The 26,666-nt window shown below is 37.6% G+C and overlaps 4 protein-coding genes across 19 annotated transcripts in view; 1 reads left to right on the top strand and 3 right to left on the bottom strand.

Moving 5' to 3' along the window:
- Positions 1–23,382, top strand: part of LOC127850217 (membrane-bound transcription factor site-2 protease-like) — a 257,498-nt gene extending 234,116 nt beyond the window's left edge. The window contains exons 3-9 of one of the 6 annotated variants that reach the window (XM_052383082.1): positions 394–497; positions 1,803–2,049; positions 10,083–10,278; positions 10,957–11,045; positions 12,056–12,251; positions 12,650–12,725; positions 14,799–23,382. In XM_052383082.1, the coding sequence (XP_052239042.1) occupies positions 394–497; positions 1,803–2,049; positions 10,083–10,278; positions 10,957–11,045; positions 12,056–12,251; positions 12,650–12,725; positions 14,799–15,021 (1,131 nt within the window). In that variant the 3' untranslated portion in view covers positions 15,022–23,382. The remainder of the gene's footprint in view (positions 1–393; positions 498–1,802; positions 2,050–10,082; positions 10,279–10,956; positions 11,046–12,055; positions 12,252–12,649; positions 12,726–14,798) is intronic. The other 5 variants (XM_052383086.1, XM_052383083.1, XM_052383085.1 and 2 more) reach the window with 5 other exon arrangements.
- The window catches only part of LOC127850214 (protein still life, isoform SIF type 1-like), a 353,922-nt gene that overhangs the window by 54,958 nt on the left and 272,298 nt on the right, over positions 1–26,666 (bottom strand). The gene's annotated exons all lie outside the window — the stretch shown is intronic.
- LOC127850221 (osteopetrosis-associated transmembrane protein 1-like) overlaps positions 1–26,666 on the bottom strand; it is a 256,800-nt gene that overhangs the window by 74,924 nt on the left and 155,210 nt on the right. The gene's annotated exons all lie outside the window — the stretch shown is intronic.
- LOC127850216 (actin remodeling regulator NHS-like) overlaps positions 1–26,666 on the bottom strand; it is a 331,736-nt gene that overhangs the window by 208,010 nt on the left and 97,060 nt on the right. The window lies entirely within an intron of this gene.

The following is a 26,666-nucleotide window of genomic DNA, read 5'->3' as shown; positions in this document are numbered from 1 at the left end:
AAGGTATTTGTTCAAAACGCTTAATTGATATCTGCTTCTCTTATTAATTCTGGAATATACAATTGCACTTATTTATATAATTTGTACCAGCATATGATTTGAAGTAAGGTATCAAGTTTACCATTTACCAGTCTTCTTTTAATTTAGACAAACTGCAGTTTCAGTTATTAGTTAATTTGTAGCCTACTCTAATGCTTGATATTTTCCTTGTTTTGTCTTCCTCAATATACATGTGTTAATTTGTCCACACATAACCATAAATGGAATGAAGAGCTTAAAAAAAATTCTCTTCATACAAGTTGTACATTCTTCTGGACTAGCGACTGTGCAAAAAGACTATTTATTTGCCACCGTTGCTGATTGCACATTAGCAGCTGTTCAGTTTTCTTTCAGATGCCAGGAGTGAATTTGCCAACCAGCCAAATCTCGTACTACTTTCTGACCCTCCTTGTTTGTGGAATTCTGCATGAAATTGGGCACGCCATCGCTGCTGTCAGGTTGGTAAAGGACTATAACCTGAAATATACAGGGGGTATTTTTTAGTCATCTTTGAAGAGTTTTCAGAGGTACCCATAAAAAATATTGTATACAATATCAAAAGATTTAGAAATTCAAGAGTCAAATTGTGCTATGCTTAAAACATTAAATGGTCAAATTTATTGCGTATATTCCTGCTTGGTTCAATACCTACATATCAGATCATTAGGAAAGATCTTAGATTGCAAAAGGAACACGGTGCTGCAAAAGGGGTCCGGTAGTAATCTGGACCATACTGGTGACATTTTTCCAATAATTTTATTATGCTCAATGCAGAGAATTTCTAACTCTAACACTTGTAAGTTAGATTTTAAGGCATAGTCCTTTTGAAAACTGTTGAATATCAATTACTCACTTTAACATGATTTCCAAAATTTGTGTGTAAACTATTCTGAAGGAGCATATAGGGGAAGCAAAAAAGAACAGGGACTAGCACTCTGCAGTGACACTGAGGATCTGTGCCTACCGCATAAGTCGTAATTAGTGCAGTGCTCCAGATAGGTTAAATGGAAAGGCTCCCCACCCTGCCCTTCCGAGGCCCCGCCCCTGCCCTTCCAATGCCTCGCCCTGCCCTTCCAATGCCTCGCCCTGCCCTTATAATGCCTCGCCCTGCCCTTCCAATGCCTCGCCCTGCCCTTCTGAGGCCCCGCTCTGCCCTTCCAATGCCTCGCCCTGCCCTTCCAATGCCCCACCCTGCCCTTCCGAGGCCATGCCCTGCCCTTCCAATACCTCGTCCTGCCCTTCCAATGCCTCGCCCTGCCCTTCCGAGGCCCCGCCCTGCCCTTCCAATGCCTCGCCCTGCCCTTCCAATGCCCCACCCTGCCCTTCTGAGGCCGCGCCCTGCCCTTCCAATGCCTCGCCCTGCTCTTCCGAGGCCCCGCCCTGCCCTTCCAATGCCTCGCCCTGCCCTTCCGAGGCCCCGCCCTGCCCTTCCAATGCCCCACCCTGCCCTTCCAATGCCTCGCCCTGCCCTTTAATTTATTAAATGAAATTATTCCTTATTGTAGACATTTTATTTTAATGGTTATTAATAACATATAAATTAATATGCAACAGGGAGCAATACAGATACGCCGTTGCGCTCGAAAGTGCCTTTTTGACAAAAAACTGCATGTGGAAAGTGCACTTTTGACAAAATAGCCACCCTGCCCTTTTCAAATCCTAGCTGGAGCACTACAGTGTTTATTTGTCACTCACGATCTGTGCCTACCGCATATCTCCTAATAATTGTTTACTTTCTTCAATTAATGTCTGTATGTTTTTAGGGAGCAAGTGCATGTCAACGGGTTTGGACTGTTCCTGATGTTCATCTACCCGGGTGCATACGTGGACCTGTCCTCCGAGCGTCTCCAGATCATATCTCCCATGCGGCAGCTGAGGATATACTGCGCGGGCGTTTGGCACAACTTCATTATTGTGCTGGTGGCCATAGCAGTACTGTTCCTGTATCCATGGTTCCTCATGCCGTTCTACACCACAGGGCATGGCATTGTGATCACTCATGTCACGGAGGTGAGTGACTTATATGAATGCCAAGCAGTCTTTTAGTCTTTTTTTCACATTGTAGGGCCCTTTGCATTGGGAATGAAATTTGGAAATTGATGTTTATATGGGGGGGTTTTGCTAAGAAAAACTTTTAAATTGTGGATAAGTGTTTTCCATTTAATATTTACATTGAAGTAAGATTCAACCTAAACAGCTGCATAGGGAAAAGTATTTTTTTTAGGAATACATTTTTGGGGAAAATTTTTTTTGACATTAGTAATGGTGCCAAATAACGAAAATCAGATGAAAAATGTGCGTTACTAACATCTAGACTAGGAAACCTTTTCTTGTGAAGCTTTTTACAGACATGTTCAGTTTGTGGAAATGGTGTTCCTCAATTTTTAGCTCATCTATTTTTTGAAGAAAAAAAAAGAGCTATTGTCATCACCTTGGCGTCGGCGTCCGGTTAAGTTTTGCGTTTAGGTCCACTTTTCTCAGAAAGTATCAATGCTATTGCATTCAAACTTGGTACACTTACTTACAATCATGAGGGGACTGGGCAGGCAAAGTTAGATAACTCTGGCGTGCATTTTGACTGAATTATGTGCCCTTTTTATGCTTAGAAAATTGAAAATTTTGGTTACGTTTTGCGTTTAGGTCCACTTTTTTCAAAAAGTATCAATGCTATTGCATTCAAACTTGGTACACTTACTTACTATCATAAGGGGACTGGGCAGGCAAAGTAAGATAACTCTGGCTTGCATTTTGACTGAATTATGTGCCCTTTTTATGCTTAGAAAATTGAAAATTTTGGTTACGTTTTGCGTTTAGGTCCACTTTTTTCAGAAAGTATCAATGCTATTGCATTCAAACTTGGTACACTTATTTACTATCATGAGGGGACTGGGCAGGCAAAGTTAGATAACTCTGGCGTGCATTTTGACTGAATTTTGTGCCCTTTTTATGCTTAGAAAATTGAAAATTTTGGTTACGTTTTGCGTTTCGGTCCACTTTTTAGCTCACCTGAGCGATAGCTCGAGGTGAGCTATTGTGATCACTCAGCGTCCGGCGTCCGTCCGTCCGTCCGTCCGTAAACGATTTGTAAACATCTTCTTATACTAAACCATTGAGCCAATTTCAACTAAATTTCATGTGGAGCATCCCTAGGTCATGGGACAAAAGAATTGTTTAAAAAAAAATTGATCACATAACCAAGATGGCCGCCATGACCATATATGGTAAAAACCTTAAAAAATCTTCTTGTCAGAAACCGCTCATCAGATTTTCAAAAAATTTCACAGGGATGACCTTTGAGGGCTCCCCTGAAAAAGTTGTTCAAAGAAATTTGATTCGTCAAAAAACATGGCCGCAGGAGCTCGTTGAACTTTGCATGTTTATTCGTTTTTTCCTATTTTGTGAAAACTTTCAAAAATCTTCCACATTTTTTGTCCGATCCTTTCCAAATTTGCACAGTGTCTTTATATCAATGAGGACACGAACCCTACAAAAAATGAGCATTATTGGTCCATGAAGTACAGAATTACCTCCCCTTGAATGAGGAAAATGGTGTTTATGCAATAAAGTCCAAATTTTTCATCCAATTCTTTCCAAACTTTGTAAGGATTTAGCATGGTTCAAACAAGGGAAACAACTACGGTTTATGCATGTTCTTTTATTACAGATTTGCCTCCCTTTAATTCATTCAAAATCTCATTTTACAGCAGAGATTCCAAATCTGACCTGTAATGAGGCCCCATATTTACTGCTGGTGCTATGTTACCTTTTCCCATTTGATCATTCTTAAGTATTGGTCTTGTAATGCTGCTACTGCTACTGCTACTGCTACTACTACTACTACTACTTCTACTACTACTACTACTACTACTACTACTACTACTACTACTACTACTACTACTACTACTACTACTACTTCTACTACTACTACTACTACTACTACGTCTACTACTACCTACTACTACTACTACTACTACTACTACTCACTACTACTAGTACGACTACTACTAGTACTACACCACCACCACCACCACCACACCACCACCACGTCTACTATTACTACTTCTACTACTACTGCCACTACTACTACTACTTTTACCACTACTACTACTACTACTACTACCACTACTACTACTACTACTAACTACTACTACTACTACCACTACTACTACTATTACTACTACTACTACTACTACTACTACTACTACTACTACTACTACTACTACTACTACACCACCACCACCACCACCACCATTCACAGTGACAAAAACGTATTCACACAATGGCTGCTACTACAACTTATAGCCCATATAGGGGGGCATGCATGGTTATACAAACAGCCCTTGTTTCTATGGGATTTTAACCACAACTGTTCATGTTATCTCCGACACATATTTTTAGGTCACCTGTCATGAAGTGACACAGTGAGCTTATTTGATCGTGTGATGTCCGGCGTCCGTTGTGCGTGCCTGCGTGTGTCTATGCGTCCGTCCGTCAACAATTTGTTTGTGTAGACAGTAGAGGTCACAGTTTGCATCCAATCTTGATGAAATTTGGTCAAAATGTTTATCTTGATGAAATCTGGTTTGGGATTGTATTTGGGTCATCTGGGGTCAAAAACAAGGTCACTAGGTCAAATAATAGAACAACCTTCTGTAGACAATAGAGGTCACAGTTTTCATCCAATCTTTATGAAATTTGGTCAGAATGTTTATCTTGATGAAATCTGGGTTGGGATTTTATTTGGGTCATCTGGGGTCAAAAACTAGGTCACTAGGTCAAATAATAGAAAAACCTTGTGTAGACATTAGAGATCACAGTTTTCATCCAACCTTTATAAAATTTGGTCAGAATTCTTGATGAAATCTGGGTGGGATTGTATTTGGGTCATCTGGGGTAAAAATCTAGGTCAAATAAATAGAAAAACCTTGTGTTGACAATAGAGGTCACAGTTTTCATCCAATATTTATGAACTGTGGTCAGAATGTTTATCTTGATGAAATCTGGATTGGGATTGTATTTGGGTCATCTAGAGTCAGGAACTAGGTCACTAGATCAAATCATAGAAAAACATTGTGTAGACAATAGAGGTCATAGTTTTCATCTGATCTTAATGAGTCAGGTGAGCGATTCAGGGCCATCATGGCCCTCTTGTTTCAGAAAGTATCAATGCTATTGCATTCAAACTTGGTAGACTTACTTACTATCATGAGGGGACTGGGCAGGCAAAGTAAGATAACTCTGGCGTGCATTTTGACAGAATTATGTGCCCTTTTTATACTTAGAAAATTGAAAATTTTGGTTAAGTTTTGTGGTTAGGTCCATTTTATTCCTTAAGTATCAAAGCTATTGCTTTCATACTTGAAACACTTACTAACTATCATAAGGGGACTGTGCAGGCAAAGTTATGTAACTCTGACTGGCATTTTGACAGAATTATGTGCCCTTTTTATACTTATAAAATTGAATATTTGGTTATGTTTTGTGTTTAGGTCCACTTTATTCCTACAGTATCAAAGCTATTGCTTTCATACTTGCAACACTTATTAACTATCGTAAGGGGACTGTGCAGGCAAAGTTATGTAACTCTGACTGGCATTTGGACGGAATTATGGGCCCTTTATACTTTGAATAAATAAATAAATAAAATTGAAAGTTTGGTTAAGTTTTGTGTTTTGGTCCACTTTACCCTAAAGTATCATAGATATTGCTTTCATACTTGGAGCACTCGCAAACTATCATAAGGGTACAGTAAAAGGACAAGTTGCATAACTCTGGATGTCAATTTGACGGAATTATGGCCCTTTTTTGACTTAGTAACTTTGAATATATGGTTAAATTTTGTGTTTCGATCCACTTTACTTCTTAAGTATCAAGGCTATTGCTTTCAAACTTTAAATACTTTCATGCTATCATGAGGTTACTGTACCTGGCAAGTTGAATTTTACCTTGACCTTTGAATGACCTTGACTCTCAAGGTCAAATTATTAAATTTTGCTAAAATTGCCATAACTTCTTTATTTATGATTAGATTTGATTGATACTTTGACAAAACTACTCTTACCTGACATACCACAATAGACTCCACCCAAACCATCGCCCGTGCCCCCCCTCTCCCCCCGAAATCCCCCCCCTATTTTTTTTTTTTGAAGATCATCTCACAAATGACCACCACACCCTCACACTGTACCACCCCACCCCCTCCCCAATTTTTTTTTTAAACGGTTAAAAAAACAAAACTATTTATTTTGATTATTTTATGTTTGAAATACCGTCCAACCATCGCACCCAAGAATCCCCCCCACCCCCCCCCCCCTCCCCCCACCCGAATTCCCCCCCCCCCCCCCCCCCAAATGTTTTTTGTTTTTTTTTGTGTTTTTTTTTAAGATCATCTCACTATACCCCCCTCACCCCCCCCCCCCCCCCCCCCCCCCAATTTTTTTTTTTTTTGAAACGGTTAAAAACACAAATATTTATTTTTATTATTTTATGTTTGAAATACCGCCCAACCATCGCACCCAAGAATCCCCCAACCCCCCCCCCCCGATTTTTTTATTTTTTTTCCTTTTTTTTTGGAAGATAATGTAATAAATGTCCACACCCCCACACAATGCACCCCTCTTCACTCCACCCCTCCCTCCTTTGTGATTGAAAATGAGAGTCCCTTCACCTTTAAAAAGAAAATAGATGAGCAGTCTGCACCCGCAAGGCGGTGCTCTTGTTATAAATGTCTTACTGAAAACAAGTCTTAAAGAGATTTGTGGTTAGTTTGAAGGTAAACATAAAAAACTTACCTGTCCGTCCAAGCGTTTGTTACTAACTTAGTACATCTGACCAAATGTTACAGTTTTTTTATGCCCCCCCCTTCAAAGAAGAGGGGGTATATTGTTATCCCCCGCCAGAGGCGGAGGGATATTGTTTTGGCGTTGTCCGTCCGTCTTTCCGTCCGTCCGGCCGGCACTTTTGTGTCCGGAGCCATATCTTGGAAGTGCTTTGGCGGATTTCATTGAAACTTGGTATGAGTATATATATATGGATAAGAGGATGATGCCTGCCAAATGGCATTGTAAACCATCTGTTAATAACGGAGTTATGGCCCTTTTATCTTGAAAAATGCTTTTTTTGTGTCCGGAGGCATATCTTGGAAGTGCTTTGGGGGATTTCATTGAAACTTGGTATGAGTATATATATGGATAAGAGAATGATGCATGCCAAATGGCATTGTACGCCATTGGATAATAACGGAGGTATGGCCCTTCGTATCTTGAAAAAATGCTTTTTTGAGTGTCAAATATAACACTTTTGTGTCCAGAAGCATATTGGCGGGGGATGTCAATTCAATGAATTTGCTTGTTTTGCACATGTCTGTCGGTCAGTCCGTCCACCAAATGGTTTCCGGAAGAACGCTAAGGCCTAGGATCATGAAACTTCATAGGTACATTGATCATGACTGGCAGATGATCCCTATTTATTTTCAGGTCACTAGGTCAAAGGTCAAGGTCAAAGTGACTCCAAACAGTCAAATGGTTTCCGGATGATAACTCAAGAATGCTTAGGCCTAGGCCTAGGATCATGAAACTTCATAGGTACATTGATCATGACTGGCAGATGACCCCTATTGATTTTCAGGTCAAAGGTCAAAGTCACAGTGACAAAAAATGTATTTACACAATGGCTGCCACTACATTTGACAAGCCCATATGGGGGGCATGCATGTTTTACAAACAGCCCTTGTTTATGTAATCTTGTATTTTCAAAACTATCCAAGGTATATGCTGGCTTCATAGGCTGGGTGATGTCACGTGTCTGTATATGTATGTTGCACAAAATGAACAAAAAAGCATTTACCTGTACTGCCACTTCTGCATGGGTAACATTAAAATTTGGAAGGCAGGGATATTGCCTATCAATTTTAGCCAAATTTTGTCATAACACCCTGCTGCTACTTTTGTATGCTCCCCATATATATATATATATGGGGAGCATATAGTTGCCAGTTTGTCCTTCCGCACTTCCGTACGATAAATTCTTGTCCGTAGCATAACTCTGAAAACTACTGAAGGGATTTACTTGAAACTTGAAATATAAACAGATGGCAACTAGGAGAAGTGCAGTGACCAAGAACCATAACTCTATCTACCTTAGTTTTTGAATTATCTCCCCTTTTATATAATTTCAAAGTAAATTTTTGTCCAGAGCATAACTTTAAATCTACTGAAGGGATTTACTTGAAACTTGAAATATAAACAGATGGCAAGTAGGAGAAGTGCAGTGACTAAGAACCATAACTCTATACACCTTAGTTATTGAATTATCTCCCTTTATTTAATTTCAAAGTAAATTTTTGTCCGGAGCATAACTCTAAATCTACTAAAGGGATTTACTTGAAACTTGAAATATAAACAGATGGCAAGTAGGAGAAGTGCAGTGACTAAGAACCATAACTCTATCTACCTTAGTTATTGAATTATCTCCCTTTATTTAACTTCAAAGTAAATTTTTGTCCGGAGCATTACTCTAAATTTACTTAAGGGATTTACCTGAAACTTGAAATATAAACAGATGGCAAGTAGGAGAAGTGCAGTGACTAAGAACCATAACTATCTACCTAAGGTCACTGGGGTCAAGGTCAAGGTCACCAAAGCTAATAATAGATTTTCCTTCACACTTGTTACAGATTCTCATAGCGCCTTCAATACTTTACTGATCTCTTTCATATTTGGCATTTAGGTACCTTGCATGGACCTCTACCTTTTGATGACGTATGGGGTCACTGGTGTCAAGGTCGCCAAGGCTAATAATAGATTTTCCGTCACACTTTTGTTACAGTTTTTCATAGCACCTTCAATACTTTACCGATCTCTTTCATATTTGGCATGTAGGTACCTTGCATGGACCTCTACCTTTTGATGACGTTTGAGGTCACTGGGGTCAAGGTCACCAAAGCTAACAATAGATTTTCCTTCACACTTTTGTTACAGTTTCTCATAGCGCCTTCAATACTTTACCGATCTCTTTCATATTTGGCATGTAGGTACCTTGCATGGACCTCTACCTTTTGATGACGTTTGAGGTCACTGGGGTCAAGGTCACCAAAGCTAATAATAGATTTTTCAGTCACACTTTTGTTACAGTTTCTCATAGCGCCTTCAATACTTTACCGATCTCTTTCATATTTGGCATGTAGGTACCTTGCATGGACCTCTACCTTTTGATGACATTTGAGGTCACTGGGGTCAAGGTCACCAAGGCTAATAATAGATTTTTCAGTCACACTTTTGTTACAGTTTCTCAAAGCACCTTCAATACTTTACCGATCTCTTTCATATTTGGCATGTAGGTACCTTGCATGGACGTCTACCTTTTGATGATGTTTGAGGTCACTGGGGTCAAGGTCACCAAAGCTAATAATAGATTTTCCTTCACACTTTTGTTACAGTGATACATAGCGCCTTCAATATTTGATCGATCTCTTATATATTTGGCATGTAGGTACCTTGCATGGACCTCTACCTTTAGATGAGGTTTTAGGTCACTGGGGTCAAGGTCACTGAGGCTAATATTAGATTTTCTCAAGGTCTCACTTTTTTCCACACAATTAACCCATATATCGACAAAGCATTATTGGGGAGCATAAGTTTTGCTGATATCCTTGTTTCTTAAATAAAAGTACTTTATATTTGTATACTTCACCCCTTTTTTAAAAACTTAGCTTCAGACTGTAATTAAAGCCCTGCATGTGTGTTATGAAATGTCTTTTTTGAGCCCCTTCTGTGAAAACTAGGCTTAATGCAAGTGCTAAAAGTGTCGTCCCAGAATAGCTTATGCAGTTTGAACAGGCTAATCAGGGATGACACTTTCCGCAAAGACGGGATTTTTGGCTCAGAAGAGACTTTCTTTAAATAAAAAATTCCATAAAAAAAAGTGTTGTGACCTGATTAAACTGTGTGGACTGCACTGACTAATCTGGGATGACACAACCACATACATTAAGACCAATTTTCCTAGAAAGCTGCTCATTTGAGTTGTTTATTGCATGTCCCTAGAACTCTGCCGTGTCTGGTCCACGGGGGCTGACAGTCCGGGACCCAGTAACTAGCCTGGGGGGCTGTCCGGTTACCAGCATCAAGGACTGGAATACCTGCATTGCCGCCAGCATTCGAGAACCGTCCTTGGGAAACTGCCTTCCTGTATCCATGATAACTGAGCTGGATACGTCTAGCAAGAAGAAGATCGATAAAGGTGCAGACTTACCGTCTTAGAGCAATTACAATTGAAAGGACATATTGAACAGATATAATAAAGATTGCAATTCTTCAAGATCACTGCAGTTTCTTGTAACAGTTATCAAACATGGTATTTATATAATCTTCACAGAAGTTGATACTCAGCCAACTGGCATGAAACACTTCTGAATTATAACCCTTGAATTAACCACAATTTGCCAAGTGGTAATAAAATCCTTTCTATAACCATCCCCCCACCTTCCTCTGATTCAAATAGGGCAGTGATCAAAGTCTGTCAGTGTCATGTCTACATGAATAACTAGCATTAGATTATTTTTGGAGGGTTTTGGGTCAAGGTCATCGTTACCATTAATAGAAAAATGGTTTTCACTCAAGTAATTTTAGCTAATGAGGGCGTGTGTATGTCTGGATACTTGGGTAATGTATACTGTGCTATTTCATTGTGTGTAAGAACATAGGCAGCAATTTATGGTGAATTTTTCTTTTTATGCATGAGTCGCACAGGTCTTAAGGGTTAAAAACTAACATATCGACCCTGGTTGCCCACAAACATTTTGTCAATATTTCTTGTACTGATATCATATTCATTTTTTTCAGTAAATCTAGGGCCCACAAATTGTAGAGGGCAGCGGCTAGTGGGCCGGTGTTCATTTCCCTACATGTTCTGTTTCAGACACCAAGTCCTTGTACATCGACTGCTGCAATGAGACGAGTAGCACCCACCTGTGCTTCATGTACCACACCAAGAAGAACCCTGACAACGTATGTCTTGGACAAAAAGAAAATGAGCCACTTTCTGGGAAAACAGGGCTTTATGCTTGTGCGTTAAGTGTGGCCCCAGATTAAGACGACACTTTATGCACCAGCAGTAAGCCCAGAACATGGCTCAATACATTTAACAGCTTGGGAATACATTTAACAGCTTGGGAATACATTTAACAGCTTGGGAATACATTTAACAGCTTGGGTTGGGTTTCTTTCAAGCTGAAAACATGTACATTTTGGACAAAAATATTTGACAGGAACATTTTCCCAAGAAAAATGTATCTCTTTACGCTGTATTTTATGGTGTTGTATCCTATAACACAATGTTTAGGTCTTAATATTATTTACCTAGTATGTTAAAGATAATCCCAGGAGTTTAATCAAAGGGTAACAGGCCTTGGGTATATATTTTTATGCCCCCTTTCGAAGAAAAGGGGGTATATAGTTTTCGCACTGTCAGTCTGTCACACTTGTTGTGTCCGCTCTCTTATTCAAATAGTTTTCATCCGATCTTTACCAAATTTGGTCAGAATTTGTATCTAGACAATATCTAGGTCAAGTTCGAATATGGGTCATGCCGGGTCAAAAACTAGGTCACGGGGTCACTTAGTGCATTTCAAGGATTTAGCATGGTGTCCGCTCTCTAGTTTATGTGGCTTTCTGATTTATTTTGATATTCTAAGACATATTTGTGCTGTCCGTCTGTCTGTCCGTCACACTTTGCGTTTAGATTTCGAAAATGCTCATAACTGCTATGTAGCTTCAGAAAGCAATTTCATATTTGGCATGCTTGTGTATATGGACAAGGCCTTTCCATACGCCCACAAATTTTGACCCCTGTGACCTTGACCTTGAACTTAGGGTCCGTGTTTAGGTTTCCAAATGTGCGTTTAGGTTTCGAAAAAAGCTCATAACTTCTACCAAGCATTTATAGGGGGCATAAGTCATCCTATGGTGAAGCTCTTGTTAGACAACAATTTGCACTGCTTGTGTAACCCCTGTTTCAGGTGTATGCGTGTCTGCCAGCTCGCGCCACAACAGACCGGCCCATCTGCAAGTTCCAAAGTGACTGCTACGCTCCCAACGTGGAGATATCGTGCGTGTATCCCTCCGTGGATAACCAGACAAAACTGCTGCGAGTCGTCCATGGCCATAAACCTCCGTTACTGTTCCTGGGTCATCCACTGGACCTGCATTATTCTGGTTTGGTTCCTAGACTACAATCATTGGTTCCCTTTTGGCAAATTCTATGGCACAAGTCCAACTGCTGAACGAGAGGATTAAAGAGTCCTGTACCACTAATTTGGCTGTTTGTTGCGATACTGTAATATTACAATTTTGGATAACACATTGTTTTTAGTGTATGTTAATTTGGTATTAGGGTTGTTTGAATAGACGAAAACACATTGAAAAAATATATTGTTTAGTTTGAAAGCGAAATATGAGAAATTCACAAGTAAAGTTTCAAACAAAATTACAAATCCACAAAATGTCATGTTAACAAAAATAAGTGAAACCGCAGTATACATTTTCTTATGTATACTGCGGTTTCACCCAAATCATCAGATAACCCCAATCAATATCTTACTTTGTAATTTCAGTGATACTGAGTAACTACATTCCAAACAGTGCCCTGATTCCAGTCAACCTACCATATGCCATAGACACATTTTGCAAGTATCCTTTACAGACAAAGTGTAACTACTTGTCATAAGCCGAGATCTGGAAAAATTGGGTTTTATGCATGTGCATAATGTATAGTTCCTGATTAGCCTTGGCAGTCTGAACATGCTAATCAAGGACGACACTTTCCTCCTAGAGGTGATTTTCGTTAAGGAAAGAAAAAAATCCATTTCAGCTGAAAGTTTTGTCCCTGATAAACCTGTGCAGCCTGTGACAACACTTTACGCACATGTTTTAAGTCCCGTTTTCTCAGAGAGAGGTTATGCTTGTTTTATACTCACCTGAGTTGTGATGGTGGATGGCCAGTATCCATTACCTTTTGTCAAAAGGAGAACATCTCCAACGAAACCTTTTGGCAGATTTTCATAAAACTGATCATTGGTTGACCCTCTCACTGTTTTAAAAGTCTTTCCGGTCCACTTCATATGTAGGTCATCTGGGCTATAAAAAAATTAAACCAGAAATGTAAACAATCTCTAAAACCACATGTCTTAAGTAGAGTAATTTGTTTGTAAGATTGTATCGGGTTCCTCCACAAAATTGTTTACCAGGTTTCCAACAAAGTTGAAAACTCTGGTTAAAACATTGGGTTTTGACGTGAGGGCTGGCAGCATTGATTGGGGTATGGTTGTCAATTGGTATGTGCCAAGAATGTGGTTTTGGATCAATGACTTTCGTTTACATTTACCAATCTTGATGACACTTCCAACATTGCAAACATGAATTGAGTCTAGCTAAACGTGAATGGAATCTAGGTAGGGATTTGGGTCAAGGTCACTGTTACTTAATTCTAGTAAATTGAGTTACTAGATTGAGTTTATGTGGATGAAATATTTATTAGAGGTAGCCCACATGTATACCTTGCTTGGGGTTCTAGCTGGGGAAAGTTGGATCAAGATGAAGGCCACTGTTTCGTAATATAGGAAAACTGTTTCTGCTTGAAAGTTTACGATTTTTATGCAGGTTTTGTTTTAAAATGTTGTACACTTGGAGACTTTCTTAATGAGACTCTTTTCAAACTTTAATATCTTAGTTATTAGTTAATAGTTTGCTTTAAAATATTACATGTGGTCATTTGACTAAATTCTGAGCAAGCCCATGATAAAATCATTCATCCATGAAAATTGAACACTTTAGCACGAGGGGTATGTTTGGTTTCTTTTTTATTATGCCCCCCTTCGAAGAAGAGGGGATATATTGCTTTGCTCATGTCGGTCTGTCGGTCGGTCCGTCCACCAGGTGGTTGTCAGACGATAACTCAAGAACGCTTGGGCCTAGGATCATGAAACTTCATAGGTACATTGATCATGACTCGCAGATGACCCCTTTTGATTTTGAGGTCACTAGTTCAAAGGTCAAGGTCACGGTGACCCGAAATAGTAAAATGGTTTTTGAATGATAACTCAAGAACGCATACGCCTAGGATCATGAAACTTCATGGGTAGATTGATCATGACTCGCAGATGACCCCTTTTGATTTTGAGGTCACTAGTTCAGTTGGAAATGGTGAGAGGCGATATAGTTCTAAAATTATTTCAATTGCCTTATTTTAGGTTGGTTCTAACACTAGGAAAAATTAAAATTAATTTTATAGAATGGATTGTATTGTGGTACCGCACATTTAAAATTGTGCCATGAGGGTCAAAATTTGCACACACTGGGGTTACTTTGTTTCCTATATACATGTATGTTAAGCAAACTTTAATTATCTTATGCTTCCTCTAAAATTCTGAGGCTCAAATGTTTCATATTATTTATGAAATGCATGCTGAATCATTTAAATCATGCAACTGGGGTCAAATATTGCTTGCCTTGGGGGTAATCTATTTGCCTGGATGTTAGTTGTAAAAGTTGAACACATGCAGACACCAGGATCAAAACTGGCAGTGCCCAAGTGGGTTACATGCTATAAATAGAATTAAGTATAAAATAACTTTGAACGGAATCCTAGCAAAATGATGTGAAGACCCAGAGGACTAAAAAACACACATAATAACTTAATAGTCTTTCCTTTAAACCACATCCCAGAGGTTTTGTAGTGCAAGTTATCCTTGACCTCTGACCCAGATACCTGATCTCCCTGTCGGGGGCGCTGGTGATTCTCAACGTGGTTCCCTGCTACGCCCTCGATGGTCAGTTCATATGTCAGGGCTTCATCGAGCTTACACTGCGCTCCACGATTCCAGACAAGGAGGTCCGTGATGCCATATTCTCCCTTGTCGTTCTCTTCGGGACCGTTCTGTTGGCCCTGAATGTGACGCTGGCTATGTGGGTACTGTTTGTGGGCTGAGACAGGGGGCGTGGCGGTGGAAATTCTGGGGTTAATTTTGTGGCATTGAAATGCTGGAGAATGAGGATCGTGGTTTGTTGAAATTTGGTTTTGAAGGAGGAGGGAATGTTTTGTGGTATGATTTAAATGGAAAGTGAGGATGTTTAAGTATGAAGATATTGGACTTAAACGAATGTTTTATGGTATAAAGTTACTTGAGTTGAGGTTGTTGTAGTGATATGAAATAATTTAAATTTAATGACATTAAGTTTTACTGTTTGAATTCAATAAGGTTTGTATGAAGGTATTTTAATTCTATAGGGCTTAGTATGAACGTATATGAATTGAATACCGATTGTGAGAAAGTATATAAACTCAATTACGATTTATTTGGAAGGTATTGGAATTAGATGATTTTTTAATTAAATGAAAGCATTAGAATTGCAGGAATGAAGTTGGTGATTTCATGGGATATTGTTGTTAATGCTGTGAGATGATTGATAACAATTCTTGGGTTATTTAGTCAGATTAATGGGCTGGATTTCCTTGGTCTTATTAATCAATTTAAATTCACATGCAAAAATTTGGGCTCGTGATTGTTATGCATGTTATGTGATTTTGTTTCTGACACATGCAGTGGAAGACTATGTATGTGCAGGTGTCAGAACTAGTCAGCAGCAGAGTAATTCAAATTACAACTTATTTATCTAGGACCTTCTATTGTAATATTACATGTGACCCTTACTCTTACAATGCCATTCCGTATAGGGAGATTGAGGTAGGTCAAAGAAATGTACATGTACACAAATTTGGACTAGAGGATCTTGTGGAAGGAATATTGGGGGAAGAAAGCAGAGCTCTTGTGAAATGACAACCAGTTGCTGCTGACCAGGGATAAGAAGTAGGAAATGAGTATGATGAAAGAGGTGAAGGACGGGAAGAAATGAGCTTCGATCTGGGAAAACTGGGCTTAATGCTTGTGCGTAAATCGTTGTCCCAGATTAGCCTTTGCAGTCTGCTCAGGCAAATCAGGGAGGACACTTCGCCAAGACTGGATTTTCACTTAGGAGATACTTCCTTTTAGTGAAAAATACTATAAAAGCAGAAAAAGTCAACTGATCACCCCAGGCTAATTGGGTACCTCACGTTTTATGCCCCCGGATTGAAAGATCGGGGGTATATTGTTTTTGGCCTGTCTGTCATTGTCTGTGTGTGTGTGTGTGTGTCCCAAAACTTTAACCTTCGTCATAACTTTTGCAATATTGAACATAGCAACTTGATATTTGGCATACTTGTGTATCTCATGCAGCTGCACATTTTGAGTGGTGAAAGGTCAAGGTCATCCTTCAAGGTCAAATGTCAAATATATGTGTCCCAAAACTTTAACCTTCTTCATACCTTTTGCAATATTGAAACGTAGCAACTTGATATTTGGCATGCATGTGTAGCTCATGGAGCTGCACATTTTGAGTGGTGAAAGGTCAAGGTAAAAATCATCCTTCAAGTTCAAAGGTCAATAAAAAAAATCAAACTTTAACCAAAACTTTAACCTTCTTCATAACTTTTGCAATATTGAACAAAGCAACTTGATATTTGGCATGCATGTGTATCCCATGGAGCTGCACATTTTGAGTGGTTAAAGGTCAAGGTCATCCTTCAAGGCCAAAGGTCAATAAAAAAAATCAAAACTTTAACCAACACTTTAACCTTCTTCTTAACTTTTCCAGTCAAGGTCATCCTTCAAGGTCAATTTTCAAATATATGGCTTAATTTATTTAGTAACATTGTCTTTCCTCTGACGCATCTAACTTTAACCAAAACTTTAACCTTCATAACTTTAACCTTCTTCATAACTTTTCCAATATTGTACGTAGCAACTTGATATTTGGCATCCATGTGTATCTCATGGAGCTACACATTTTGATTGGTGAAAGGTCAAGGTCATCCTTCAATGTCAATTGTCAAATATATGGTATCAGTAATTTAGTAACATTGTTTTTTCTCTGACACATCTAACTTTAACCAAAACTTTAACCTTCTTCATAACTTTTCCAATATTTAACGTAGCAACTTGATATTTGGCATGCATGTGTTTCTCATGGAGCTTAACATTTTGAGTGGTGATAGGTCAAGGTCATCCTTCAAGGTCAAAGGTAAAAAAATAATCAAAGCGGTGTATTAGGGGGCATTGTGTTTCTGACAAACACATATCTTGTTGCACATGCTTTAAGCCCAGTTTTCCCTGAACGAGGCTGAAATAAAAAGATCCTAGTGACAGGTGTGTGTTTTATGTTATCTGCACAGCAAAAACATGACAGTGCCCACTGTTGTAGTGGCATAATGGTGGCAGGTACTGTTAAAAAAGATGAAAAGCTCAGAGTGGCCACATTTTACAGGGCTCTTGCTGGAAAATATTTGGCTTTTTGCTACTAGTTTCATTATTTTGTATTTGAAAATATCACCAAAAGTAATGACCATTTCGCAATTAGTTCAATATTGTGGCAACGTTCTGGAAAGACGTGGCTTAATTCATGTGCCTTAAGTGTCATTCCAGATGAGTCTGTGCATGCCACGCAGGCTAATAAGTGAAGACACTTTCCCCTTTTATGAAAAAAAATCGTTCATAGGAAGTCTCTTTAAAAGAAGGAGTCCGCCCTGATTAGTGTGGGTGTACTGCAAACTGGATTTAATGCATCTGTGTAACATGTCATTTGAGATTCGCCTGTGCAATCACACAGGCTAATCAGTGACAAAACAGTTTATAGAATTTTATAGAATTTGTTGTTGATAGTAAGTCTTTTTAAAAAAGAAATTCCAGTTTAGGCAGACAGTATCCTCCCTGATTAGCCTGTGCATACTGCATATTGGGCTTAATGCATGTCATCCAAGATAAGCCTGTGCACAGGTTAATAAGGGAAGAAACTTTCCGCTTTTAAAAGAATTGCTTGTACTAAGGAAGTCTCTTTTAAATTGATATGAGTTTAGGCAGAAAGTGTTCTTCCTGATTGGACGTGGTGTTTTGCATAATTTAATGAGGGACAACACTTTCTGCACATGCATTAAGCCCGGTTTTCCATTGAAGCCATACTTGTTTACTTACACGTCTTTAAATATAGTAACTCGCACAGTGGTAACATTGAGGTTCAACAAAGTTCTATTTATTATTTATATTATTATGCCCCCCTTCAAAGAAGAGGGGTATATTGTTTTGCATATGTCGGTCGGTCCGTCCGTCGGTTCCGTCCACCAGATGGTTTCTGGATGATAACTCAAGAACGCTTAGGCCTATGATCATGAAACTTCATAGGTACATTGATCATGACTGGCAGATGACCCCTATTGATTTTCAGGTTACTAGGTCAAAGGTCAAGGTCACAGTGACTTGAAATAGTAAAATGGTTTCCGGATGATAACTCAAGAATGCTTACGCCTAGGATCAGGAAACTTCATAGGAACATTGATCATGGCTGGCAGATGACCCCTATTGATTTTCAGGTCACTAGGTCAAAGGTCAAGGTCACAGTGACTCGAAACATTAAAATGGTTTCCAGATGATAACTCAAGAATGCTTACGCCTAGGATAATGAAGCTTCAAAGGAACATTGATCATGACTGGCAGATGAACCCTATTGATTTTCAGGTCACTAGGTTAAAGGTCAAGGTCACAGTGTCTCGAAACAGTAAAATGGTTTCCGGATGATAACTCAAGAATGCTTACGCCTAGTTAGTTTAGTTGTGGCCAATTTCTCTAGTGCATTTATAGTATGTCGCCGCTATAACAAAATTTGTCTCATTTTTCATTTACATAAAAAATCACTGTGATCAGGATGAGGGGTGTTCTGGTGCAAGTCCACTGATTAGAAAAAAGCTCATTTAAGATAACTTTTTCCCATTAATTTAATCATATGAACAAAATCATATAAATTATAGTAACATACTTTAATAAAATTGAGAAATAATAATCATAAGACACTTAGACACTTAATGACTCATTAAAAAATTTCAACTTTCAATTTCACTTTGGGAAAAGGTCCATTTAAAGAATCAATAGATAATGCAAGAAAAATGCCTGATCAGTGATGCTAAAACACATGACTTGCTTCAGAGTAAAGAAAATACGACTGTTTGGAGAAAAACTTATAACCCTATTGCGTATTTTTGGTCTCTCATGAAAATACTTTGATGGCCTAAGATATTGTTAGTATGTTGTGATTTTGTTACCTATTTCTGTAAACTGTATGTACTATAGACATTTGTATGGTTGTTGAGGACCAAGGATGGATATATATAATTTTTTGTAAAATGGCATGGTCCTTTATTTTCCTTGGTTCTTTTATGATGCCCTGCATCAACAAATAAGCCTTCCTCTGGAAAAACGGGGCTTAATGCATGTGTGTAAAGTATAGGATCAGATTAACCAGTGCAGGCTTAATGCATGTGTGTAAAGTATGGGACCAGATTAACCAGTGCAGGCTTAATGCATGTGTGTAAAGTATGGGATCAGATAAACCAGTGCAGGCTTAATGCATGTGTGTAAAGTATGGGCTCAGATTAACCAGTGCAAGCTTAATGCATGTGTGTAAAGTATCGGATCGGATTAACCAGTGCAGGCTTAATGCATGTGTGTAAAGTATGGGATCAGATTAACCAGTGCAGGCTTAATGCATGTGTGTAAAGTATGGGATCAGATTAACCAGTGCAGGCTTAATGCATGTGTGTAAAGTATGGAATCAGATTAACCAGTGCAGGCTAAGCAGGAAAGACACTTTCTGCTTTGATGGAATTTTTGTTAAAAGGAAGTTTCTTAGAGAAAATCCAGTTGAGGCAAAAAGTGTTGTCCCTGATAGTTTTGTGCTGACTTCACTGGATAATATGGAACGACACTCTGGGCCCAGAGTGCAGGTCAAATGTTGTTTGGTAGGGCTGTCACGATTCACCGGTATACCGGTATATCGCGGTGCATGTAGTGAAAAAAATCGCACCGCGGTACGGCGTTGTCGCACCGGTTTTTTTAATATTATAATATTAGCACAGATATAAATACATTACATAATTATTTTGATATAGATATCGTTTTGAAAAATGTAGAAGCGGTTCAAAAGGGCTAAATAAATAATCCGTTAATATCCAGGTCAAGCAAGCGCTTCCACTTGTAGATGTTTAACTTTCACGTTTAAAATACGGCGATGTATGGGTCCGTACCTTTTTTAGAATAAGGGACAGATTTCCTTTGCAAATAAGTTCATAATTATCCAAAAGATGTTTATTCTATTTCTTATTTTCTTTCTTTAGTATATCGATCGTTCAAAGCATGGCACTTCCGAATCATGTTATCTTAAGATTCTGAATAAGTCGAGGAAGAGTCAGAACGCTACGGATTTTCAATACTGGGTCCGTTGACTCCCCATTTTGAACATGCCCTTGAAGCGTTCGATTTACACAGATCGTAGTCACAGCTATTGTAAACAACATGGCGGACATTTTAGAAAAAGACGCGAACAATAACATTATAACAATGACTACTTCTATCAAGTTTATTACAGTTTCTTTTACAGTTTCTAGTCATACTATGATACCAGTGTTTTTTGATTATTGAGTTTAATAAAGTTTGTAAAACTTGTTATTCTGCTGTTTTCTTCACAGATACATATTCTGTAAAATATCGCGGTACGTACCGCGATACAGTGTTGCCGTACCACGATATACCGCGGTACGCTCATGGCGTATCGTGACAGCCCTATTGTTTGGTGCTCGGTTTTAATGGGGCAAATAAGCATATTCTGACTCTCTCGATTGATAGAACTTGGGATTAACTTGCTTAACTGATCTCTGATTTTCTGTATTGTAAACAAATACATTTTTAGCTCCCCCAAATTTTTTTTAGGGGGAGCATATAGTCGCCGCTTCGTCTGTCCATTTTCCATGTACTGTACATATAGTGCAATTTTTGTCCGGGCTATTTCTCAGCAACTAATGACTGGAATTCAATGAAACTTTATGGGAAGCTTCACTACCAAGAGGAGATGTGCATAGTATCAGCCGGTTCTCGTCGGATGATTTTTCACAGAGTTATGGCCCTTTGAAATTTTCCATTAACTGTACATATAGTGCAATTCTTGTCCGGGCTATTTCTCAGCATCTAATGACTGGAATTCAATGAAACTTTATGGGAAGCTTCACTACCAAGAGGAGATGTGCATATTTACAGCCGTTTCTCGTCGGATGATTTTTCACAGAGTTATGGCCCTTTGAAATTTTTAAGTTTCTAAACCATCCATCGTATTATTTTGTCCAAAGTTATGCCCCTCAAGACAATTCCTTTTATCTGAATATAAAGTGCAATATTGTGACAAAAAAAAACTTTGGGGAGCATCACCCGTCCCCGACGGTTTCTTGTTTTGTATTGTCTGTATTGTAAACAATTACAGGTAGGATGCTAATATGGGCTATACATTTAAATTGTTGTTTGAACCATTTTTATATAAAATACAGCACTGAGCAGCATTGAAATATTGAATCCATTATTGTTTGATGTCATGTTTTATTGATAGTTATGGATTCCAGTTTCAGTGGAGTGTATCCCATTTGACAACTGATATCAATCCTTTTGTTCTGATTGGACATTGTAACAAACCCATGCCATATGTTCGCAATTGTGCGATATTGAAACAGTAGATTGTGGTATAAAGGTACTATTATCATGTTAAGAGGTAAACATCACCATGAAATAAAATTTGATGTATTTGTGCTTGGACAGGAAGTTTCCTTTGTTTTACTCCTACTGTATATTGAGGAGAACTACTGTAAAAAAATGTATCACAAGCTATTCCCTGTTTCCCATGTAATACAACCATTACATTTTTTTTTTAATTTTACATGTGTAATACAACATTTTTAAGCGCTTGCATTGGCTTAGTTTTTGTTTATTGACCAATTGCATTTTGTTATTTTGCTGAAATGACGTTGCAACGTCAAATGACGTCACGAAATTTAAACAACATTCGGGATTAATCATTATGTTTGCGTAAATATTTATCTAATCCGCTCATTTAAAAGCATGTGATAAAAAAGATCTGACACTCGTTGTCATATCATACCATATTTTATTAAACTTGTCCAGGAAATTGGTTAGTGAGCTCGCCAAAGGCGCGCTTACTAACAAAATTCCTGAACTCGTTTAATAAAATATGGTATGATATGACATTTCGTGCCAGATCCTATATGTATGTTCATGAAATTTTTCCAGTTGTTGTTTTTTTTCTCAAAAAAAAAAAGAACTTTTGTTAGGAAAAAACATCATAAATTTTGCAGGTCATCTGATGTGTTTGTGTTTAAATTGTGGATAAGTCAACACACGAAATCAACGAAAAATTAGTGCCCCACAAATAGTTATGATTTTACAGTATTACTGCTTGAAAATCCATGGTTACAACTCTTACGACACAGAATGTATTAAAAGGATATTTTAGCAAACAAAACATCATTAGTTACACTGTTAGTAACTGATGCTAAGCTCTCGTATGGTATGAAATTACTGAGGGTGTATATCCCATACACCATCAGTTACTGTGTAACAATTATATCTCAACCAACTTCTTGATAACTCCAGGTGTATGGAAATTACTCGGTGTGTATGGAAAATACACCAAGCCAATTGGATTAGGTCATTTTTGTAGGAGGTGAGATATTAGTAGATATCCTTATATTGTGAATGTATGTGGATGTAATGCATATTATAACTCAAAATTAGCCAGAGAAATATCATCTGATGCGTAGCACTAGCGACATTATAGACTGAAAATATTTTTTATATTAAATTCAATTCCTTGACAACTTCTAATCACAACCTTGAAGCTATCAAACATAAATTTTAAACAGGTACTGGAAAAATTACCATACTTGAAAACTGGTCATTTCGTGTTCTGAGGATACATGTATCAAAATGTGTAATGATTTTTTTAACGTTTTATATTGAACCCATACAAATGGACAACAGCAAGCATTCAATTAATTTATTTCAAGACATGTGTTGATATTTAAGATGTATTTTACAAGTTGTCATGAATCAATGTTAGTTAAATGTTAATAAATGGAATGGACTATGGTTTTGTTGACTGTGCAATACAGCATTATTTAATAATTGTTTGTGTTTGGTATTTATTCAATTGTTGATGTATACCTTGTGTCTCTGTACATGCATGTTTCTTGTGAGGATGTGGCATCGCTAAGCGGCTAATATGTACTCGTGTCTAAATCAGACAAACTATTTTAATGTTACATGCATTAGCGACTAATATGTATTCGTGTCTTAATCTGACAAACTATTTTAATGTTACATGCATTCATGTCATATAAAAATCTCTAAATAAATTTTAAGCAATCTATTTGTCTTACTTTTTTACATGACTGTAACGTTATTACAGATAAGTGAAGTTTATTACTTGCCATTAAAACACCAGCTGTTCACAAAGGCAGTGGTTCACACAATCCAGACTTAATAAACTTGCCTTTATTTCCCTATTGGCTTATCCTTGATATAAACTTTAAGGTCTTAAAAACTAGCCCCTGTTTCCTTCTTCAATACTTTTAAGTCTGTCAATACTGTCTTTTTTTTAGAGAAAATGTGGGACTTTAGTCACTACCTCCCCTGAATACTAGGTAGTCAGTTACCTCCCCTGAAGACTCACTAGTCAGTTGCCTCCCCTGAATATTTACTAGTCAATTGCCCCCACCCCCCCCCCCCCCCTGAAAACTGGACAGTTGACTCCCCTGAATACCCTGTAAACAGTCACCTCCCCTGAATATTCTTTGACAGTTACCCCCCCCCCCCCCCCCCCCCTCAAATACTCTAGACAATTATCTCTTCTGAATACTCTAGACAGTTACCTCCCCTAAACACACTAGAAAGTAACCTCCCTTGAATACTCTTAAACTGTTTTCTCGCCTGAATACATGTACTCTAGAAAATTACCTCCCCAGAATACTCTAGAAAGTTACCTCCCCTGAAAACTAACTAGACAGTTACCTCTCCTTAATACTCTTAAGACAGTTACTCTCCCTGAAAACTCTAGACCGTTACCTCTCCTGAATACTCTATACAGTTACCTCCCCTGAATACTACCTAGACAGTTACTTCCCCTGAATAACTTCTAGACAGTTAAATCTCCTGAATACTCTCTAGACAGTTACCTCCCCTGAAATGTGTTTGTGGTGCTGAGAATTATTGTAAACTTCTCAAAATCTCTTTAATGTTATTTTGAGTGTTCATCTTAAGACATGGATGTAGGCAACCAGTGTCTGCTTAAAATAAACTTTAAAGTTGACCTTGCAGCCCATTTTCTTTTTCACAGTTGTTTTTTCCCTTAGGTTATGCTATGCATTTTAAATGCTTTACATCCTTAATGTAGTAGCTGTATATGAAAATCACAGGTGACAGTGTGTAAGAAGTGTATTTTGTGCAGCAATTAACCACAATATAATGGTTTAATTTTGCTGCAGGGCTTGGAAAACTTGTGATGTGCAATAATTAATTGTTGTTGCAATGGACATAAAATAGAAGCATTTCATGGCAACATGTATATGTATGCATATCTGGGTTACAATTGAGATACAATCTGGGAAAACAGGGTTTAAGGTATATGTGTACAGGATCGTCCTAGATTAGCGAGGGATTCTGCACAAGCTATATAGGGACAACACTTTCCTTTTATATGTAATTTTTTATTGGAAAGAAGTCTCTTCTCAGCAAAAATCCAGTCAGGTGCAAAGTGTTGCCCCTGTAGGGACAGCACAGACTAATCAGGGACAAAACTTAAGTACATGTATTAACCCATTTATGCCTAGCGTCTAGAAAAAATGCCTTGGCAAACAGCGTAGACCCAGATGAGACGCCACATGATGTGGCGTCTCATCTGAGTTTGCGCTGTTTGCTTTTAGAAAGGAATTTCTGTGAGAAATATTCTAAATATAGAAATAAGTATACTTAGACATCCCTTATTTTGGAAATAAATTGATCCAATTTAGAATGATGGGAGAGTCCACTAGGCATAAATAGGTTAAGCAGTGTGTTTTTTCCCAGAGCATCATCACGGCTCATATGTTCTTCCACAATGGTAGAAACTAGATACTAATATAGTCACAGAAGACATTCCATTAACAATAAGATGAATGTTTTCATAATGTGTGTGTCCATTCATATGTCTGGGATACAATTGTAGTGTGAAAATGATGTCCATTTTGTGACCAGGAAGTCTTAGGTTCATTCCTCAATCAGGCAGCATGAACAAGATTTTTCTATGGACATCAAGTATTTGTTCTTTCAAGGAAATAAACTAGAGTATAGCTTCTATAAACAAAATGCTTTTGATGCACTTGATCTTGAAAGCCTCCATTATCCAAACTATTTTGGTGCACTTAATATTGAAAATTGCTTTCAAATTAAACTAGGCCATCAAATATGTAATATTAAATCTCACATGCCTGGACTGTAAACAATGTTGGGAGCCTCGTAAAGGAAAAGGTTACTCAAAACCGAAACAAGCTTTATCTTCAAAATAAATTTATTGTATAGAATTATCAAAACAAAAAATCCCTGATGCAAATGGAAATGAATATATTCGTGAGATGATATTTATGGTATAATTATATCAGAAACATGATACTATTTCAAAAAAAGAAAATTATTTGTTAAACATGCAATGGACAATAAAATGGTAAAAAAATGAGATAAATTTTCATTAAAACACTAAATTATAAAATACTAAAACCGTCCCTCTTTTAAATCATATCATAAATGTAATGTTTTGGTTGTCAATACTTGTACATCTTTGGAAAACTGTCATTAAGTAGTTTCATTGATTTACAAAAATAAACTACATTACATTTTGCATACAGAGCTTGAATTTCTAGTTGTACATTATCATACATGTTCAACTTTAAAAACGGAATTGGTTCCATGAAAAAGAAACAACCTTTGGTTATTCATGTCCAATTTTACAGAATGTCATATCTGTTTCACCTTTGGTTATTCATGTCCAATTTTAAAGAATGTGGTATTTGTTTGTTGTATTATTGTCTCAAAAAGCTTACTGTTATACCATTTTAAAATAAGATACCCACTGGTTATTTAATTCTGTAGCTCTACTAACAATGGTTATCATTTAATATTAATTGGTAAATAATATGTGTAATTTGAAATTTCATTAACCTGTGTTATGTCTGATAAAAAGTTAAGAAATAAGAATAAAAACAATTTGAAAAAAATTATAGAGCATGTAAAATCTACCTGTACACAAACTAAATGTTAAAGAAAACTAAAGCACTTTTATTGGCGAGTCACTCATAAATTATCTTTCTACTTTGTACATGTATTCAATTTAATGTACCAAAGGAAAAATTGCATATAGTGTTCTTTAAAGCTATCTGAATAGTTTATTTGGTTAAAAATCATTTCGCATTTGGGTTAAAACAGAAAATTTCATACAATAATCTTGCATATTAAAACCTGCAGAAATACTATTCTAATGCTTGTCAACATAAAAATATACAACACCAATAACATAAAAACAAAAAACTAGTAGCACACACATTTAAAACAAATTATGTACAAATCAATCTTAAATACAATAATTTAGAGACAGCTCAAGTCTGGTGATTAAAATACTTGT

Source organism: Dreissena polymorpha, chromosome 11 (genome assembly GCF_020536995.1).
Source record: "Dreissena polymorpha isolate Duluth1 chromosome 11, UMN_Dpol_1.0, whole genome shotgun sequence".
NCBI lineage: Eukaryota > Metazoa > Mollusca > Bivalvia > Myida > Dreissenidae > Dreissena > Dreissena polymorpha.
Note: the sequence above shows the minus strand (reverse complement) of the source record. Positions and strands in the feature narration are given on the sequence as shown.